Source organism: Penicillium longicatenatum (genome assembly GCF_028827895.1).
Source record: "Penicillium longicatenatum strain IBT 33135 chromosome Unknown contig_7_segment0_segment0, whole genome shotgun sequence".
Classification (NCBI taxonomy): domain Eukaryota; kingdom Fungi; phylum Ascomycota; class Eurotiomycetes; order Eurotiales; family Aspergillaceae; genus Penicillium; species Penicillium longicatenatum.
In genome coordinates, this window is record NW_026643124.1 from 1605037 (window position 1) to 1624814 (window position 19778).

Below are 19778 nucleotides of genomic sequence, written 5' to 3' on the forward strand. Positions count from 1 at the left end.
TCTCACGACCCCGGACTGTTGCCTGCATTCGAATGCGCCGGAGCTTCCCCGCGAAACGACCAACGCACAATCCTCCCAAGTTGGAGATTTGATCACGGCTTGATGATTGCTGGAGACTATCTGCTGGGCCGTCCAATACCGTTTGGATGCACCCTCTAAATCCTTTTCTCCGAGCCTTCTTCCGAAGCACTGTTCCGGGGCAGTGTATACCCGTGGAGAATCATGTGAGTAGCTGATGCGAGACCCCTCGGATCGACCCGGACTGGCTGACCCATGTCAATTTATTTGACAGGTGCTTCTTGTCCCTACGACGGAATGTCTAGTCGGCTCGCGGGACCGGGAGTCCAATTTGTACTACTCGGATTTGGTCGCGTCGGAGGAGTTTCTAGGGAGCCACGTATTGCGAATCCCGATCAACACAGGCTCAAAGGATGGAAAAGAGGACTCGAATGTGCGCGACAATAGAGGAAAAGCAAAACAGGTTACGACGTTCAATGGAAGGACGGTTATCATCAAGGAGAACTCGGTCTATAGCAACAAAGGTGGGGAACAATGAGCAATGAGCTGGTCTGCACAATACTGACTACTATATTGCTAGGCTTCAAATCTCTCACTCAAGCCCAACTTTTGTCCGATGCCTTATACTATACACCCTCGAGTGAGTCGCGACCATGGCTCATATACTACATCTCGCGCCCGTTGATCGGGACCTTTGATCCCGCCAGGATAGTTCCCGCTGCAGTGCCAGGGACCAACCCCAAAACAATCGAGGCGCCCCCTGCAGATAAGAAGACCCCAAATAGGCATTCAATTGGGACGCCGCAAAAGCAAGAAATCAAATCATTCGGCGAGCTATTGGCCAATTTTCCAATGATCGCAAGGCAGATGCAGCCTGGTCTAGAAAGACTGTTTCGAGAGTTTGGAAAAGAACTTGGAAAGCCGCTGCCACCACCACCTTCAAGGTCGCCTTCTGCTTCTGGTAGCGAAAATGAGCACAAATTATCTCGCGCCGAGACATTGATAGATGAGAGTTCATCTATCCGCAGTTGGTCATCTCGTCGTGGACGGCTCCCATTCAATTCGGAAGAGTATTTTGAGGACGACGAGGATCTTATGAGGCGGAGTTTGGAGACCGCCGTGACCGCCGCCATTGATCTCTTCCGGCTGGTCGACAAGCAGCAACTATCTCTTCTTGGTGCTACGACCGATCTCACTGGCCCATTGGTAGAGCGACTTATAGAGCGATATGTCGCTGAGCAAGTTCACCAGCCATTACTGTTCCCTCGTCTTTGCGCTTTTCGACAACCCGAAGATTCAGAGTTAGACTCCAGGATTCGACATATGGAAAGCATCGACGTGACTCAGGTTGGGATCACCGTTGAAGGAGGACGAGAAGGAAAAAGAGAACTGATCCGCCGGCTTGGGCGAGCTGTGGAGGAATTCAGAAAGATGGGCGAAGCCAGAAGTCCTCACGAAATGCTCAATACCCTGCTAGAGACGGTTAAAGTCATATCCTATCCGGGAAGCTATAGCCAACTGGATGGGCTCGGGTCTGAGAAAGGGCGATCTCCTATCACTATAAACGCGGATGTCTTGGTTTCATTGCTGCTGGTTGTTGTGATCAGATCTCAAATTCGTCATCTGCAAGCCCGTTTACTTTATATGCAACACTTTATTTACATCGACGATGTGGATAGTGGTGAGATGGGCTATGCGCTGAGCACGTTTGAGGCGGTTTTAATGTACTTGGTCACTGATTCGGCTGGTCTTCGTCGCGCAAGTGTGAGAAACCGACGATTATGGCAAGCTACCAAAGCCGGTCGAGTTTCGGACATGAAGAGCATCCTCGAGCCTAATGGGAACCACGATTCCACTGATGAAACTATTCCTCACGAGCCTGAGCGCAAGTCAGTCTTCTTTCAAACCGACAGCATTGAGGACCTCGAAGAGTCTCCCTTTGAGACATCTTCAATGTATAGCAACTCAGTGTGTACAAACGGCGAACCGTTCCCATCGCTTGAAGTTTCTTCTTCTGAAGCACCACCCCTATCGCATGTATTCCCCTTCCAGACTTGGGATGGGCCGTCGGCTTTAAGGGACCTCAATAGGCCTGTGAAAAAGGTGTCTATGGATGTTCGCAGTATGTCAGAGTCATCAGCTGTCTCATTCCTCTCCCGAACCACTACCATTGGATCAATGGCGAGCGGCATCGAGGGCGATAGCTCCATTGAAACGATGACCAAAACTCAGGATCCTGCTGGTGATTCGATACCCATGATGGCTGTGGGAAGACGTCAAACGGAAGCATTGAAGTATTTGCTGAGCCTAGAAGAATATTATCCTTTGGAGGATATACTCGAAGACACGAATGCTGATGGGACAACGTTACTCAACGCGGCTGTCCAGCTTGCACACAGCGAGATTGTTGATATTCTCTTGGATTTCCTGTTTAGCAAAACCGATGATAGTGTGGTTGCGATGTACCTGACCAAGTCTGACGTTCATGGACGAACCGTCGCCCATTATCTCTTTAGCACACCTTCTCTTCTGGCCCGGCTGGGTGGCCTTCTCCCCTGGCGACAAAAGGACAAGCATGGGCAAACGCCTCTATTTGCCCTTTGTCGGTCGTATGATCACCCCGAGTACAAGATCATGGTTCAGTCTGCCCTGACGGCAGCACAAAAGGCACAAGAAAATGGAAAGCCCTTGCAACTAGATGACCATGTCGATGCCAAGGGCAACACGCTTCTCCATATTGTGGGAGATCCTGAAATCACCACTCGGATCCTCCAGGAGAGCGATTGCGACCCTAATGCTACCAACGATAAGCGGTTTACACCACTTATGATGGCTAGCAAGTATGGGCGTGTGGATCAAGTCCGAATTCTTTTCTTGGATCCACGAGTCGATGTACATGTCAAGGAAGCCCGGGGATTGACGGCCGTCGAGCTTGCCAAAGACGACGAGGTACGGAATAGAATCGACGATCTGATTCTGTTATCCCATCCACCATCAACATTGGGTGACCCGTCGGGCCGTGTGACTACAGTGGTACGATCTTTCTTTGTTGAAGATGCAACGGTCCGATTTATCCTCAAATCTGGCGCACCACACGCACAAACATCAGATTCGGTAGCAACTTCTCGGCCAGGCTCGACGACATACACTGTCACCACGTGTCGTCGAAGCTTCCAAGATTTTGAAAATCTCGCTAAATGGCTCTCAGTGGAGCATCCCGCTTCCTATGTGCCGTCTCTGTCTGATTTCCGGAATCCGTTCCAGATTCACTCCAAACCATCTCGATCCGTGCTCCATGATCTACAGGAAAAGCTCGATCGTTTTCTGAAGACTCTTCTGACACATCCCACCTTCGCGACCCACGAGATGCTCTGGGAATTTTTCCTTGTGCCAGAAATGCAACCGGAGATGATGGCAGGTAGATCTCGCAGCAAGGCAGCGGCGTTGACTGAAACCATCGCTGATGACTTCCCGCCTATCTCGCTGGAGGGCATGCGCGACACAGAGCAGTTTGTATCCCATGCGCAAGACATGGTGCGCGGCGTACACGTTAACACGCGCAGCCTGATCCGGCGTGGGCATGCACTCCAGAACAGTACCTCGGACATGGCAGACGCTGTGTCTCTCTGCTCATCTGTCCTCTCCACTCTCCAAGAGCCTACGAATGCCCTCCCGCAATCCTACATCGAAGCCTTCACCCGTTACGGCATCTGTCTCTCCACTTCCAGTTCCGACTCCTCTCCACTCCTGCACTACCTTGCCGCACTCACAGCAATTGACAACACCACCGCCGCCATCCTCACATCCCTCTCCCGCCCTCTTTCTCTCATGTCAGATCTTACCTCCACAAACCGCAGCATTGCCCGCTCCCGCTCCTCTCTTATATCCTCTTCCCTCCCTCGCAAATTCAACATCAATCTCCCTGGCTTCGAAGAGTCACGACAGAAATCTGTCCGTGATCTCGAACAGAAGATCAGCGACGGCGAAGTCGAGTCAGCCCGTCTGGCGAGGGAAGTCTCGTGGAACAAAGACGTCGTCGTAGGCGAATTAGCCGGATGGACGACATGGCGCGAGAAAGTCGGTCGTGAGGCCATTCGCGCATTCGTCAAGAACTCACTCGTCCGCGAGAAAGAGCGCGGGAAACGCATGGAGCGATGCCTGCGTAGCGTGCGGGAAATGAAGTCATGATTTCTGATGAGCGTTCCTTGTTGAATACATTCTCATAGACTTGATTTCAACAGTTATCTCGCGCACCCAACTGCGTGTGTTTGAGTTATGCACATTTCATGATGGACATGTTCGGGGTTTCGTTCATTCTCTTGCCTTTGATATTTGCTTTTCTTGCTTTCCTTGGGCCTCGGATATTTTTTTTTCTTTTTTTTTTTTTTTTTTAACAATTGCTTTGATCGAATTTGAAGCTTGGATGCTAGCGTGGGTGGATGCTATACACTTTCTCATATCTTTACGTACACATGTCAATAGCTTGATAGCCTAACTGCTATATCACGATCATGAAATTCCACTGGAAAATTGTATTGATTAATGTATAAAGCTGCGGCGTATCATCTCCCGGTAAACAATATACAGGATCATTCCAAAGACAGTTTTGTCTTCAACCATACAGGTAAACCCAATTCCCCAATTACGCAAAGACCCTTGTCTTCCCCACAGCACCTGGATTCCACAGCTGTGGATATAACGACTGAAATACATGCTCATCAGAAAGAATCAACCTTCCGAAAACCGAAACAAGGACGGTTGAGTCGGCGAAATCGACAAAATCGAGGGTAGCTGTGAAGCCCTTCCGGAAACACTCCCAGAAGAATCAACAGGGGATTCGGGCGTGGGCATACTTTCCCACCGCGAATACTCCACCGGCTCAATGGCACGCGCAGAAGAGTACCTCGGACTGGAGACAGAAATTCGACTCGAAGCTCGGGACGCATTTGACAGGTTGGAACACACCAGCGAGCGAACAGGACTGATTGTAGTACTCCCACCACGTGGATGAGACACTACAGTCATCACGCTAGCAGATTCCGGCTGACAGTAAACTGGGTCCCGCTGTGTGATATCCGCGCCGGTGGATGACCTCGTCGATGCACTTCTTGTAGACCACATGGAAGATGGAGTAGTCGGAGCGGCTGTCGAAGCTCTAGGTAGACGTGAAACCGATGTGTGGACCGGTAATTGCGTAGAGCCAGATCCCGAGCCTGAACCCGAGCCATGGCCAGAGCCAGAGCCACTCGAAATCGACGGTGCTAATTCCGAGAGCAGCACCACGCTAGGCTTCGGTCCGTCTGTCGAGACCCTAGTCAAAGAGTCGAGTTTACTCAGACTCATCGCCGACGACGCGTCGTAGCTACTACGGTAGAGTTTTGAGGTAGGATTGCGTCGATCATACTCGTCGATGACAAATGTGAAGGAAGGTGAGCGACTGCGGCTGAACATCAGCGATGTGCGTTCGGGTTCAAGATCTCTCAGGAGAAATCGGTCAAGGTCCTTGCTTGTGTCCTCTGTCAAGGCGAGACTGGATTCATTGAATGGGCCTTCAAGCTGATTCTCCATATCGAGACGCTGGCGGGCTTGTCGCTCTCGCCTTTTCTTGAGATACCATATGAGTAGGAAAATGAGGGCGAAGAATGTGGTTGTTGCGATGATGGTTGCCGCCGCAATCGAGGGTTTCTTTGCGTAGGTCCAGCTGGATCCAATTGATTTATGAGAGGACTTGGTTGTAGCTGGAGAGGATTCGATTGCAGCTTTGGAACCTGAGGGGTGGTCTCCAGGTGTGATTGTTTGTTGGAGTGTGTCAAGAATCACTGGCCGCATGATGGGTCTTGCTATTTAGGGGAGGACAGAACTCAGGCTGATGCCTGGGATTTGGAATGCATGCACCTCTGAAAATCAATTGGTGATGTGTTCGGGAGCAGAGAAGTATACTCAGGGCAAGTGCTATAAAGCCCAACTAGCAGGCACGTTTCCATAAGGCAGCCTCGGAAGCCAGGCCAAAGCAATTTCCCAATTTGGGACCATTAACTCGAATCTGCCTTGAACTTTTGTCTCATGATCTACTTACGGTCATAGCTACTATTTAAATATGTGGGCATGGATACGGACTGCGTGCGTACCATATCCACTTGACCGGCTTGGCACCACCTTGGCATAAAGCTTAAACAATGTCTATACATAAGGATGGACCCTGAAATGAAAGCCTTTACGTAGTAAACTACACAGCAAAGTCATCATTTCATGACGGATCTCGATTCAAATTCTGGTCTCAAGCTTATATAAGCCAAGCGCTAGTGAGTTCAAGACTAGAATGAATCTCCGCACACAATCTCGTCAATGGTCCACATGCACCTATCTAAGCAGCCACTGGAAACCCTGCATACGATCCGATCACTAAATCACGGAAAGTGGGCGATAATTGACCCCAAAATCGATTCACACGCCCACAATGGCCACAAGCGATCCACCACCACCATACCAAGCTCATGATCCGTCCACTCCGGCAGCACAAACGCCAATAGCCACTTTCCACATTGACTGCCCCATGCAGACATATACACTGGTCCCAACAAGAATTATTGTTTGAAAGCGCAAGCCAATGATTTTGGCATAAACTGCGACCTAGCCTTTTACAGAAGCAATGCGCCCCACCGGGAATTGATTTCTTGCAATTTCAAGGAAACAACCATGTCGGTTGACAAGGCTTCAATCAGAACGCCGACAGGCAAGTTGGAAACAATTTGGTGGGCTGCAGGCTTGGACCCCAAGATTCCCATTTCTGTCAAGTACCGGTTTCTAGCTAGATTACGGAATCCTGCAGATCCGCTTGCTATTATATCAGACCCGGTTAACTCTGCGAGTTCGCAGCCATTTTACTGGAAAGGTGGATCAGACTGGATGCTGTTTCATGAGGCATCAGGTACTGTGGCTGCTGTCGTGCGCGATGTGAATCTAACCGCCGGCAAATACGGCTCGCTTGAGGTTTTGGTGTCTTATGGTGATACGTTCCCTACCACTGTGTTGTCAACGTATCTAACGGTCTGCGAGAAGTTCAAACGGGAGGCTAAAAGACATCTATTTTGGTAAACCATGTTGTATTATATGTATACATGTTTATACGTTAGGTATTCAGTGGACCTCGAAATGGATCGTCTGCTGGATGACATTAGGTGGGTTGACAAGGCCCTCCATGCTTTCAGCATCATCTCGAAAGGATTCCCGCCATCCACTGGTGACCTGCACCGAAGTTCCGGGACTGAGGGGTGGATCTGTCCGTGTAGGATATGACTTTCTCATGGATGAGATGTTGTATTTATTGCTTTTGTGTGCGTCGGCAGTATCGTCGTGGATGGTGAATGCATAGACATCGGGTTGAAGCTCGACTACCAGTCTTCCGAGGGATGGGAGGGCCGTTGTGACTAAACTCAGGTTCATCATGACTCTGTAAGATCACATTAGCTTTGTGTCCATTTGGGTGATCAAGACGAGGGTATCGGTAGTACTCACTGGTCCCAAACAGTCGAGTTGGTGCTTGCCCCTAAGATATCTGTTAGATTTGTGTCAAATCATACTGGATTTTGGAAAGTTGATCATACATAGAAGGTCGGGTGATTTGAATAAGTTGAGAGTGTAGTGGATCTCCACTCCCGTCGCAGCACATACGCTGTACACAGTCATGGTTAGATTGGTAATTTCATAGTGCGGACGTTCGGGACCTTCACTCACATTATTTTACTGGCGATCAGAGCCATTATTCTAAACCGTTTCCACCGGGAAAGCTGTACGTTGCGGAGCAACACACATGGAAGAACCACGAGGGCTACATCCGTGATGATGTTCAATGCTGCGATAGCTTGGAAAAGCGCGGCCTGAAGACTAAAGTCAGCCTCCAAGTCTAAAAAAGTCTTTATAGGCGCCTTACCTGATCAATGCACTTCTCTGGTAGATTCCACTCCCAGGGTGTGGGTAGAGAGCATCGTAGAGCTAACGCCAAGATGGACCCAATAGCCCATGCAGATATGACCCCGATCAACGTCATATTTGCCCATGTATATTCCCGCGATGTGAGCGTGCTCTTGAAGAGGAGTCCCGACGAAAGCTTGCTCAGCGCTATCGTCACGATAAGGAGGATTTGTGCGACATATTCATACTAGAGGCCAGATGAGCTTTGATCTTGTCAACCCCAACGTGGCTGGGATGATCTTAGTTCAGGGTTTTGTTCCTACCTTTAGAAACAGCCGGAAATGGTGATTGTCTATAGTGGGGCGTTTCCGACCAAGTCCATTGGAAATTGCAAGTTGTACAATGACACTCTGCAATATACCTGATAACTATTCAGCCAGAACAGAATTAGCCATATATCTTACCAATGGCACTCTCATAGCAGAAATGAACATACTGTTGCCGCTGCCAGCAAAATATCATCGGAATGAATGACTCGACCAATGTACCATCGACTGAACAGACGAGTGAGAACGACCACGATCGTTAATGCCAATAGCGTGTAGACTGTGACCGCAGCATATCCACCGTGATCCTCATCCGAGATTTCAAAGAGTGGAGGCAGTGTGCCCGCCATCGTGAAAATTCGACAATTGCACCACGTTGTTCATGGAAACGTCAAGGAACAAAATGGGAAGACCGATCGCAGATCGGCGGACCGTGTGTATTTGACAGGTTCGTACCGGGCCCTTAGCGGCATCACCATCCCACCCTGACACTAACCTGCACACATCAGATTCTCCCCTTTTTGAGCAGCAAAAGCAGGAAATCCCGCACATTCAAAGAAGGTTCGCAGAAAGGAAAATTACAATTGGCAACAAGATTATTCTACGATACTTTATCGGTCGTATCAGCGCTATCGGAGTCCGGCCGGAGTGGCGCGTGCGAACAGGGGGTTCTAAAGAGGTCCGTGTTAGCACAAACTTAATGCTATTAACTAAGACATTCGGCTTTAATACCGGCTTCGAGTCCAACAATGGCAGTTGGCGTAAAAGGCGTTTGTAGCCATGTGTGATAGATTAACGATTCATTCCTTCCAAGCTGGCTGAACCATTCACTAGTTGTCCAAGGGGCAATCAATAGCCTAAGCCATGTTTCAGAATGTTTAATTGGCGCAATCCTCCATTGCTTATCTGTCACTAGAATGACGGTACCGGGACAAGCCCGAAAGGACCGTCCAGCCTTAGCAGGTGGACCCGAACGTTTTAGATCTGGCTTGGACCGTCAAATCACCGATTGTGGATTGTTTCTAAACACACGGAGAGCCATACTAGGACAGAAATGTCTCCGCAAATCACATTCACTTTCTCGAACGAGGCTATCGGGACCCGCCGTGGCCTAATTAGTTAAGAGCTCGTGCGCGTGGACTGATATGTGGAACTCGGCACTTCCACTGAACCCTCTCCTCTTCGCTAGTACCTGCAGTGTGATTGCATTCGATTATCACGTGGGATGGAAGACTTGATTGCGCATGATCATACATCAAAGTGTACCTGGCCGTGGACTGATTTGGTTGTTCTAGCCCCGCACGACTCACTGGGCTTTGTGAGCAGCTTCATTCGCCACCATGTCGAGCGAAGGAATTGAGATGGGCAACTTGCCTGTCAAGTCTGTCCAGGTGAGTGTGTCACACACTCAATCTGGCTCTGAGGGGGTTTATGGTGGTGTTTCGACGTCGAGGTCAAGTAGGAAACAGTTGGAGGTAAGTCCGCCCCGACGATATCGACAGGAGCTGCGAAATTGACATGGTGAATTAGAGAAGTTTTGGTTCACTTTCAATTCTCTCACTGTCATTAACCATCCTCTCGTCATGGGAATCTATTGCAAAGTGAGTGTTCCAGCCACAATCATTGCAGTACAGACTGACCCCCTTCTAGCAGCTTTGAGTCTGGACTCATCAATGGCGGACCAGCCGGCCTGGTCTGGGGTATGGTGCTGTCAACAGTCGGTACAATGGCCATGGTTCTATCAGCTGCTGAGATGGTATCTATATGCCCGCTAGCAGGAGCACAATATCACTGGACAGCAGTGCTCGCACCTCCACGAATTCGCCCATTCACTACCTGGATGCAGGGGTGGATCACTCTCTTCGGATGGCAAGCCGCTTTGGCTAGTATCTGCTACTTAATGGCGACGCAGATCCAGGGAATGGTGATGCTGAACAGCCCAGAATATCATGCTCAGCAGTGGCATGGAACGCTCATCATGTGGGCGATTGTCGCTTTCGTGGGTTTCATCAATATATACGGGATCAGGATCTTGCCCGCTCTGCAGATGTTGGGAGGAATCATGCATATCATATTCTTCATTGCGATTATCATTCCATTGGTGCTTCTATCACGTCGTAGTACCTCTGAGTTTGTTTTTACTCAGTTGATGACGACTGAAGAAGGGTGGCAGTCAAAGGGCGTGGCTTGGTGTCTTGGCATGTTGACAGTGACATATTGTTTCATCGGTGAGTAAGTCAATGCGTCATATGGGATTGGAGTCTGATTTGAGTTTGTGTAGGTTTTGACGGTGCCATCCACATGAGTGAAGAGGTTCGAAATCCGGCTACCGTCATCCCCCGCATCTTGGTTCAATCAATCGCCATAAACGGGTTCATGGCTTTTGTCTTTCTCCTCGTCATCCTCTTTTGCATTGGCAGTGTTGAAGAAGCTTTGAACCCCCCGTATATTTTTCCAATGATTGGAATCTTCGAACAGACCACCAAATCTGCTGGAGCAGCTACGGCTATGCAGACGGCTATCACGCTCATAGGCATGGTGTCTAATACGGGCGTGCTCGCATCTGTATCACGACTCACATGGGCCTTTGCTCGCGATGGAGGCTTACCATTCTCCAGCTTCTTCGCTCATGTATGCCCCCTTTCATTCAGCTATCCACCATTATCTGACATTCCATCAGGTTGACCGCCAGCAACGTGTACCGAAACGAGCCATCTACCTTGCTTGCGGGGCAGTTATCATTCTTTCAGTCATCAACGCCGCCTCTGAGACTGCTCTGAGCGCCATTCTCGCTCTTTCCACCAGTTCACTTTACGTTTCCTATCTCATTCCGATCGTCTTGATGATCATCCGTCGTGTGGATACCAGTCGGGGACCCATACCATTCGGACCCTGGACCCTGGGCCGCTACGGCATGGCGATCAATATCTTTGCGCTAGTATTTGGCGTCTTTGTCAGCATTTTTGTTCCATTCCCGACTCAAATTCCAGTCACGGCTGCGAATATGAACTGGTCTGGTCCCGTGTTTGTCGGTGTCGTCATATTGTTGGTTATAGATTGGACATTCCGGGCCAGAAAGAAGTATACTGGGCCTATGAAGGATCTTTTACAGTCAGAAGGCAAGACTAATACTGCTTAGTATTATTTGCTTACTATTATTAAATACTTATACTAATTTATATTGATGATGTCCATGAAAGAGATGTCGCGTAAATTTAGTGCTTTGCGTTGGACATCAGCTCGCCACGACAGACTTGGTATACCCAGCTAGGCAACCTGGCACGACAGCGCATGTTCCAATATTTGATGAACGTCATCTCAGCCCGGCATTAATGCCGATCATTAATTAATTTTCCGACTCATGTTTACAGTTTAGGCTTCCTTGTTCAGTACTGGAGAGCAAATGACTAATCCTTTATCGGCACCTACGTCATTGACACATATATAGAGATGCCTGGCGCACCTTATAAGCGACAGAACATCCCTCCAACTTCCATCTTCTCACTTTCACATTCCAGATTCATCAAGCACATTTACAGACACACTCATAACATTCCAACTCCTTCATTATGCCTCTCGTCGTTCCTGGTATTAACTCCGCCATGGGCGATAAGTCCGAGTGGATGTCCAAGTTGGTGGGCAAGAAGATCAGCGATACCGGCAGCAATGAAATTGTGAGTGACATGAATATTAAACACGAGGCTAGCTTTCCACATGTTAGACGAGATTTCTAATAAGTATTTGTTTGTATAGTCGTTTGCCAAGAAAGACCTTCCTGAGTCTCATCGCGTGCTCAAGCCCGGTGATATGAAGACTATGGACCACAACCCTGACAGGTATGAGATGGAATCAATCATTTATGCGTCAAGATACTAATTCTATGACCAGACTTAACATCCATCTCGGAGAGGACGACACCGTTCGGGACGTTACTTACGGCTAAATGCGTCATGGACTTGGCGACAACGATTCACGATCATGTTTTTATACATTTATACCTTCATTGATAGTAATAAACAAACCAGCTTTATTCATGACCGACATCTATAGAGTTGTAAATGCATCAAGAAACCCCCTTTACTCCGCCTTCCACCGTAGCAAAGTAAGAGAATGCTTAGGGAAAACATACTTCCCCTCACCATTCCAAACAGACTCCTCAACACGAACCTCCTCCGTCTCCTTCATGTTGGTCGCCATAACATCACCACCCGTAACAGTAAACACCTGAGCAGTACCAACAACGCCTTCAACAACAGTCTCGAATCCTTTCTCCTCATGAATATTCACAACCGCCAAATTCGCATACCCATCCTCCCCAAGACTAGCGCTAACATCCAGCCAAGGCGTGTCAACAGTACCCCGCAACCACTTAGGCGCGGTCTCCCCCTCATAAGTCCCACAAGAAACATGCGCAGCAACCGTCCACCCACGCATGAACTTCGAAAACAAATACAACGGCCACCAAGTGGTCTGCTTAATGATCTTCTCCTTGGTCGTCATAAGCGGCGAGATAACGTTCACACTCTGCGCGATACACGCCATTCCCAGATCGCGGCTCTTACGCACAAACACATTCAGCCATACAGCGACGGCTAGTGCGTCGGAAAGCGTGTAGCTCTCTTCTGCGCCCTGGCTTCCCTCTGCGCGGATGGGGTCCCAGACGTTCCACTCATCGAAGCAGATTGTTGGACGGAGTTGGTTGGGTGGAACGCCGTTTTCAATACGCGCGAGATCGATTAGGGAGGATGTGATTTCGATGGCTCGCTCGGCTGCTAGAGGGGCTGTAGCGTTTGGGAGGTGAGAGTTAGAGCATGTGTAGAGGTGAATGCTGTGCATGTCTATGAGGGGGACTGCGCTTGTGGAGAGGGCGGAGTGGGCGGGGAGAAGGCAGTGTTTTAGGGTGTAGTAGTCCCACGAGGCGGTGCCGTCTTGGCCGCAGAGAATGAGGACGATGCTTGGGTCGAGAAGTTTGAGAGCTGATGTCGGGATATAGTTGTTAATACTAATCTATAAAAGGGTGGAGAAGGTTTATTGCATTGGACTAACCTTTCGCCCATTGCAAGGCTTTGTGCGCGTAGGCTTCCTTGGTCATCTGTTCAACTTGCCATGGACCCCATGTCTCGTTGCCGAGTGCCCAGTATTTGACCTGGAGATGTGAGCTGGTGAAGTGCATACCAGATATAGGGACGACATACGTTGTAGGGCTCTTCACGTCCATTCTTGCGTCGTAGGTTGGCGTAGTATGTGTTGCCGGTTCCATTGCAGTACTCCAACCATCCCAAAGCTAACATTGTTAATATAGCTCATACTGATCTTGATGTAGAAGCCATACCTTCGTCAAGAGTACCAGTTCCAAAGTTGAAGCACAGATAAGGCTCAGTGTCAAGCACTTCACACCATTTCATGAACTCATCTGTTCCAAACTGATTTGTCTCTGTTCCAAGCCAAGCTAGCTCGGGTCTTTGAATACATCAGCATATGATCCATCAATCAAAATATTTTTTCCGCGTCAAGCTTACCGGGCAGGTCGTTGATCCTTAGGACCAACACCATCTAGCCAGTGATAGGTCGCGCAAAAGTTTCCGCCGGGATAACGGACAACAGGGATGTTGAGATCCTTCAGCGCCCCAAGGACATCCTTGCGGAAACCATTCTCGTCCGACAATGGATTTCCCGGATCATAGATGCCTCCATAGATGCATCGGCCCATGTGCCTATCCAAAGCATGTCAGCACACTTCCACAGCAAGACAAATGTCAATGCTCATGATAAGCTTACTCAGTAAAGCCGGCATAGATATTCGGATTAATCTTCGAGATTCGGCGCGAAGGATGCACAGAGATGACCGGAGCATCCTGGTCACCCAGCTTAGTAAAAGAAGTCATGGCACAAGTCACAAGTTGTAATTCGTTTCTACTTTGGATCAAATTTGTCCCGGTGGCTGAAAATAAGTAATCTTGAACCCGGTGATCGGTTAACAATGCAAAGACAGAAAGAAACCGATCAAGAGAGCACCAGACCGAAAAGGAACCGACAACGCGTTCCTTCAAGCGAATTTATTTCATACCCCTCCATCCGATAGCCTAGAAGGGGTAAATCTCCTGCGGGGCATAAGTGAGGTCGCCATGGCGTTGGGGACGCGGTCCCGCACCCAATGGCATGTTCAAATGAAACGAAGCCTCTTCCGGGATAGCAGATAGCGCTTAAGGAAAGGCTAGAGTACAGGTCACCTGGATCTCACCAATAATGTGGTTTCACTGATGCTTGTATGGGTCGCCGAGGCTCGTAGAGATATTCCATCAATCACAGTGCAGGGAAGCAAGACGCCACTAGTGCCGGTCCCCGCAGTTCTGGACTGCTTTGTATCCTCGTGGCTTTATGGTGATGGATCCAGGATCCAATCGTCAGGCTCCCAGATGCCGAAATGTTAAAATTGTTTGTTTCTAAGCTAAATCCAGCAAGATGATGGGGGGTGAAGCTCGGTTAATTCGTCAAATCGTCGTCGTCAAGAAGGTTTGGAGTCTTGGCTCTGGAGGTGCCTCCGGGCTGGAAATGTTCATTTTCATGTGGACTTGGGAATTCCGGGGGAGCATGGAGTATATAGTATTTACTGCTGCCCCGCAAGGTGTCAAGTGTTTTGTGGAGCTCCCCGGATTTTTTCTCCATTTTTTTGTTGATCCTAGACCCCTAGTTTGAAGCTCCATTGCTGAGGGAGTTGCCCAACATGCGTCTGTCACCATCTTGGTACCAGGTAAGAGCATTTATATCGGTGCCATTGTTTCAGCACTAATTGATGTTCAGTTCCTGGTTGGCGTGTTCGCCTCCCTTGGTTCATTCCTCTACGGATGTAAGTACTATCTTCCCATAGTGAATAGTTCATGCTAACGGAACCAGATGATTTGGGTGTCATTGCCGAAGTCATTGTTTGCGATTCATTCGTTGATAGATTTGCAGCGGATTCTACACAAAGGTATGTTATAGAAATTATTCGAGCTATACAGATATCATCTAACGAATGGCAGCGGTCTTGTCGTCTCTATGTTCACATGTGGTGCCTTCTTCGGCGCTGGTTTCGCCGGTCCCAGTGGTGATTACCTAGGCCGACGCAAGACAATTTCCCTTGGTTGCTTGCTCTTCTGCTTGGGAGGAGGTCTTCAAACTGGTGCACAGAATATCTCGTTCTTGTACAGTGGACGATTCTTTGCTGGCTTTGGGTAAGTTCTCACATTGATGTATACTTGACAAAAAATTGTTCAATATACTTACATATACCAGTGTCGGTTTCCTTACCATGGTCATCCCACTCTACCAAGCCGAGATCTGTCACCCCAGTATCCGTGGTCGGGTCACAGCCCTGCAGCAGTTCATGCTTGGAGTCGGCTCTCTCTGCGCCTCGTGGATTTCCTATGGCACATATATTGGATTTTCTCCCACCAATGACGCCCAATGGCAGCTGCCCCTTGGACTTCAGATGCTGCCTGCTGTCTGCCTGGGTTTCTTGATCATGGTGTTCCCCGAGGTAAATCTTTCGCCCCTTTTGTTACTTGCCTTCTACCTTCTCTAACCAAAAACAGTCCCCTCGTTGGCTCATCGACCATAACCGCGCCGAGGAGGGCCTCAAGACTCTGGCCAAGCTGCATGCCCACGGCGATGAAAACGATGCTTGGGTTCAAGCCGAGTACTCCCAAATCCAGGAGAGCATTACCTTTGAGCATGAGAACGAGGCCAAGTCATACGCCGAGCTGTTCACGAACCGGTCTTCATTCCGTCGTCTGTTCCTGTGCTGTGCTTTGCAAGCTTCTGTCCAGATGACCGGTGTTTCCGCTATCCAGTAAGAAAACCTTTATCAAATATTGGGGAAAAAGATATTGATCATTCAATCAGGTACTACTCCGTGACTATCTATGAGCAAATCGGTATCTCCGGTGAAGCCACTCTCCGCTACCAAGCCATTAACTCTATCATCGCGCTGGTCGCTCAATTCCTTTGCATCCTGTTCATCGATCGCTTCGGTCGTCGCTGGACTCTCATCGGAGGAAATCTCGGTAACATGGTGACCTTCATCGTCGCAACGATCCTTCTAGCCAAATTCCCGCCCACCACCAACAGCACAGGTGCTCACTGGGGCTTCATCATCATGACCTGGCTTTACAACTTCTCTTTCAGCGCAACCTGTGGTCCTCTATCATGGATTATTCCTGCTGAAGTCTTCGATACCAGAACACGGTCTAAGGGTGTATCGATCGCAACTATGACCTCGTTCGCGTTTAACACCATGATCGGTCAGGTCACGCCGATTGCCATGGCAAACATTAAGTATAAGTACTACTTCCTCTTTGTGATTTGCAATTTCACGAACGCGTTGTTCTTCTACGCGCTTCTGCCGGAGACCAAGAAGGTGCCGCTCGAAGAGATGAATTACATGTTTTCGCATGCGCCGTGGATTGTGCCCGGTACCAAGAAGGAGGACTACTTGCCACATGATTTGGAGCGGAAAGTTGAGGAGCAGGAGGTCAAGCAGAGTGCGATGCATTATGAGTAGGGGGCGCTAGTAGGGCGAGATCGCGGGATGGTGATCCATTCTTCTTTGACGCGTGGGTGTGGTGTTTGGGGTATATGTACATGTCCTCTCCCAAAACTGGAGCTTGTTCCAGACATTGGTGAGGCGACTTTGATTGTTGGCAAAGATTAATTTATTCGGAATCCGAATCAGATCCATATCCAACCAGCCCGAGAGATGGTGCTGGCTTAACTGGTTGAACCTTTTCTGTAGTTGACTTGTCCGTACCTGCAGACGCAGTCTTGGCGATGCTGGGCGCGGACGCCTTGGAGATCTGTGCAGTTGGTGGTATAGTCTCTTCTTGAGCTTTCGTAACCGGTGCAGTACCTTGACTGGGCTTCGTCTCCTGCTCTTTTGTAGCCTCGCCTTCGGTAGATTCCTTCCGCTTCTTGCCAGGGAGCAGTAAATCTTTCTTCTCACGTCGCCTCTTGCGCGCCGGGATTGTCCACTCCTCTTCCTCCGCAGGCGTAACCTCCGACGACGTGGGTCCTAAGGCAGTCTTCTCAGCCTCTTCACGTTGTTTGCGAAATGCCTCCAGCTGGTCAGCCGTGTCTTTCTTCACAGCAGCCTCCTGTGCGCGTGTTGACTCAAGCACGGAATCCAAGAACTCCACCTCATCTTCGTCCAGCGATCGGAATTGGTTCTTTAGCCGTATTTTCTCTTCGAATTGTTCTTGCTTCGCCACTAAAAGCCGAACGAAGATCACCCTAACATGTCAGTCACCGATGCCTTCACTTCCCGACTGCAGTGTCACATCACCCCGTAACGGAAAAAAAGCTCACTTTTGTTCTGCTGGAGAACCTCGAATAGACTCTTCCCGTCATTTTGCTTGCCAATCTCGGCCTTCTTTCGCCGCTCCTCCTCCAGCTCCTGTTGCACTTTGAGCCATTCGTCGTCCCGCTCGACCGGCTGATCGGTAGTCCCGGCTGATACGAACCCTGAGGACATGACGACAGCGGGGGTGAGCTCGGGAAAATTTGGGGTAAGGTTGGAGAGTCTTCCCGAGCGCGCAGGGAACGAGTGTCGGGTATAATGGGCGGCGGTGGAGCGTCTAATTATCCGGGATGCGGGCCAGTAAAAACCACGGGATTCGAGGAGGGGATGTGGAGTAACTCCGGACAGAGAAGGAGGGAATGGACCGAATAAACCGGCGCGGATAATGGCGACTCTCGGCGAATTTTCTGGAAATTGTCGTACGGGCTGGGATACCAGGCAGTGAGATGCGATTTTGCGATGCAAGTGGGCCCGAGACAAGGATTCCTATTGGATTGAAATGCAGGTGGACCAATCATGACAAAAGAGCCGTATTTAGCCGGAATACAAACACAGCGTGTCCATGAATGACGGGGCGCTTATTCCTGGTTCTACGTCTATTGTTACCTATTGGTTAATGGGAAACATCTTCCATATCCAGGGAAAGGATTGACGTCCTTTCAAAACTCACCGAAACCATTGATAACCATTTCCGTAGATAACAAATCACGATGTAACAAGGATTCCCCACAATTTCAAGGAGGGGCACGACATCATCATAGCTTGGACCTGCCCACTTTATGTCGCAATGGTCCGCCACCCTGATATAAAGACTCCCTAAACCCCCTGCGTCCTTCTCTCTATCTTCAACTAAATTTCATTCACAACCTCCAAAATGTCGAACCAGCACACGCAGTAAGCCGCCCATCCAATGGATACCCCATCTCATCCCGTTTGCAACTCCAATTTCTAACCGATTCCCCCCTACAGAAAGACTTACACCTTGAACACCGGTGACAAGATTCCCGCCATTGGCCTTGGTACTTGGCAGTCCAAGCCCAATGAGGTCCGTGTCGCCGTCAAGGATGCCCTGCTGAAGGGCTACCGTCACATTGACACTGCCCTTGCTTACGGCAACGAGGCTGAGGTCGGTGCCGGTATCAAGGACTCCGGTGTGCCCCGCGAGGAGATCTGGCTCACCACCAAGCTCGACAACACCTGGCACCACTGTGTGGAGAAGGGTATTGCCTCCTCCCTCAAGGACCTCGGTGTTGACTACGTCGACCTGTACCTTGTCCACTGGCCCAGCTCGACCGACCCCAACGACAAGTCCAAGCACCTCCCCGACTGGGACTTCATTAAGACATGGTAAGATCGATCTCACCCCCACATAAATATGTTTAACAATACTAACCCATCCCAGGCAAGAGATGCAGAAGCTTCCTGCCACTGGCAAGGTCCGCAACATTGGTGTCTCCAACTTTGGCATCCAGAACCTTGAGAAGCTCCTCAACCACCCTACCACCAAGATTGTTCCCGCTGTGAACCAGATCGAGCTGCACCCCAACAACCCCTCCCCCAAGCTGGTTGCCTACAACACCTCCAAGGGCATCCACTCTACTGGTTACTCCTGCTTGGGCTCCACCAACTCCCCTCTCTACAAGGATGAGACTCTGCTGAAGATTGCCGAGAACAAGGGCAAGACTCCTCAGCAGGTGCTGCTCGTCTGGGGTATCCAGAAGGGCTGGAGTGTTATCCCCAAGTCCGTTAGCAAGTCTCGCATTGATGCCAACTTTGAGATTGATGGCTGGACCTTGACCGATGAGGAGATCAAGCAGCTTGACAACCTTAAGGATCGCTTCAAGGTCTGTGGCGATGATTGGTTGCCTATTAAGGTCTTCTTCGGTGATGACGAGTAAAAAGTTAGAATGCTTGTCGTATTTATGAGTAAATGTGTTTTAGATACCAAAAGAATTGAATGTTAGATGGTCACCATTCACGCCCTTATCTGTTTATCTAATGGGAATCCCACAATTGTAGGCTTTGATTTAGACCCAGTCGAACTATTAATGTAACTGTGGGGCCTGGGCTATGTTGAGAATATAGCTTTTGGGTCTCATCTCTTCTCTAAACCTGATACTAGCTCATGTTCAAGACTCAATACATTACAATAAAAGCGCAGAAAAGCCCAATCGAACAGTTTCATACAC

General features: G+C 49.4%; 10 protein-coding genes across 10 annotated transcripts; 6 read left to right on the forward strand and 4 right to left on the reverse strand.

The window, feature by feature from the left end:
* Positions 1 to 146: 146 nt before the first annotated feature.
* N7484_010864 (putative VPS9 domain protein) lies at positions 147 to 4206 on the forward strand (the record flags this gene model as incomplete). The annotated part of the gene is made up of 3 exons (XM_057121251.1): positions 147 to 224; positions 293 to 542; positions 599 to 4206. 3 exons carry the CDS (start codon positions 147 to 149, stop codon positions 4204 to 4206), a joined length of 3936 nt encoding a protein of 1311 aa, XP_056967005.1.
* Positions 4207 to 4746: 540 nt separating this feature from the next.
* On the reverse strand, positions 4747 to 5847 carry N7484_010865 (uncharacterized protein; the record flags this gene model as incomplete). The annotated part of the gene is made up of 1 exon (XM_057121252.1): positions 4747 to 5847. One exon carries the CDS (start codon positions 5845 to 5847, stop codon positions 4747 to 4749), a length of 1101 nt encoding a protein of 366 aa, XP_056967006.1.
* An 867-nt stretch (positions 5848 to 6714) lies between these two features.
* Positions 6715 to 7113, forward strand: N7484_010866 (uncharacterized protein; the record flags this gene model as incomplete). Its single annotated transcript, XM_057121253.1, has 1 exon — positions 6715 to 7113. One exon carries the CDS (start codon positions 6715 to 6717, stop codon positions 7111 to 7113), a length of 399 nt encoding a protein of 132 aa, XP_056967007.1.
* A 42-nt stretch (positions 7114 to 7155) lies between these two features.
* On the reverse strand, positions 7156 to 8605 carry N7484_010867 (uncharacterized protein; the record flags this gene model as incomplete). Its single annotated transcript, XM_057121254.1, has 7 exons — positions 7156 to 7468; positions 7534 to 7564; positions 7623 to 7690; positions 7753 to 7895; positions 7949 to 8176; positions 8253 to 8357; positions 8426 to 8605. The coding sequence occupies 7 exons, from the start codon at positions 8603 to 8605 to the stop codon at positions 7156 to 7158; spliced, it is 1068 nt and encodes a 355-aa protein (XP_056967008.1).
* Positions 8606 to 9595: 990 nt separating this feature from the next.
* N7484_010868 (putative amino acid permease) lies at positions 9596 to 11394 on the forward strand (the record flags this gene model as incomplete). The annotated part of the gene is made up of 5 exons (XM_057121255.1): positions 9596 to 9730; positions 9786 to 9856; positions 9906 to 10483; positions 10537 to 10886; positions 10936 to 11394. 5 exons carry the CDS (start codon positions 9596 to 9598, stop codon positions 11392 to 11394), a joined length of 1593 nt encoding a protein of 530 aa, XP_056967009.1.
* Positions 11395 to 11824: 430 nt separating this feature from the next.
* N7484_010869 (uncharacterized protein) lies at positions 11825 to 12198 on the forward strand (the record flags this gene model as incomplete). Its single annotated transcript, XM_057121256.1, has 3 exons — positions 11825 to 11929; positions 12009 to 12091; positions 12144 to 12198. The coding sequence occupies 3 exons, from the start codon at positions 11825 to 11827 to the stop codon at positions 12196 to 12198; spliced, it is 243 nt and encodes an 80-aa protein (XP_056967010.1).
* Positions 12199 to 12332: 134 nt separating this feature from the next.
* Positions 12333 to 14140, reverse strand: N7484_010870 (alpha-N-arabinofuranosidase; the record flags this gene model as incomplete). Its single annotated transcript, XM_057121257.1, has 6 exons — positions 12333 to 13231; positions 13302 to 13401; positions 13451 to 13539; positions 13588 to 13715; positions 13775 to 13969; positions 14034 to 14140. 6 exons carry the CDS (start codon positions 14138 to 14140, stop codon positions 12333 to 12335), a joined length of 1518 nt encoding a protein of 505 aa, XP_056967011.1.
* Positions 14141 to 14979: 839 nt separating this feature from the next.
* On the forward strand, positions 14980 to 16797 carry N7484_010871 (sugar porter family MFS transporter; the record flags this gene model as incomplete). The annotated part of the gene is made up of 7 exons (XM_057121258.1): positions 14980 to 15006; positions 15057 to 15102; positions 15150 to 15225; positions 15278 to 15469; positions 15531 to 15774; positions 15830 to 16086; positions 16140 to 16797. The coding sequence occupies 7 exons, from the start codon at positions 14980 to 14982 to the stop codon at positions 16795 to 16797; spliced, it is 1500 nt and encodes a 499-aa protein (XP_056967012.1).
* Positions 16798 to 16948: 151 nt separating this feature from the next.
* N7484_010872 (PSME3-interacting protein) lies at positions 16949 to 17763 on the reverse strand (the record flags this gene model as incomplete). The annotated part of the gene is made up of 2 exons (XM_057121259.1): positions 16949 to 17499; positions 17598 to 17763. The coding sequence occupies 2 exons, from the start codon at positions 17761 to 17763 to the stop codon at positions 16949 to 16951; spliced, it is 717 nt and encodes a 238-aa protein (XP_056967013.1).
* Positions 17764 to 18463: 700 nt separating this feature from the next.
* Positions 18464 to 19487, forward strand: gcy1 (putative glycerol dehydrogenase Gcy1; the record flags this gene model as incomplete). Its single annotated transcript, XM_057121260.1, has 3 exons — positions 18464 to 18483; positions 18559 to 18936; positions 18992 to 19487. 3 exons carry the CDS (start codon positions 18464 to 18466, stop codon positions 19485 to 19487), a joined length of 894 nt encoding a protein of 297 aa, XP_056967014.1.
* Positions 19488 to 19778: the final 291 nt, after the last annotated feature.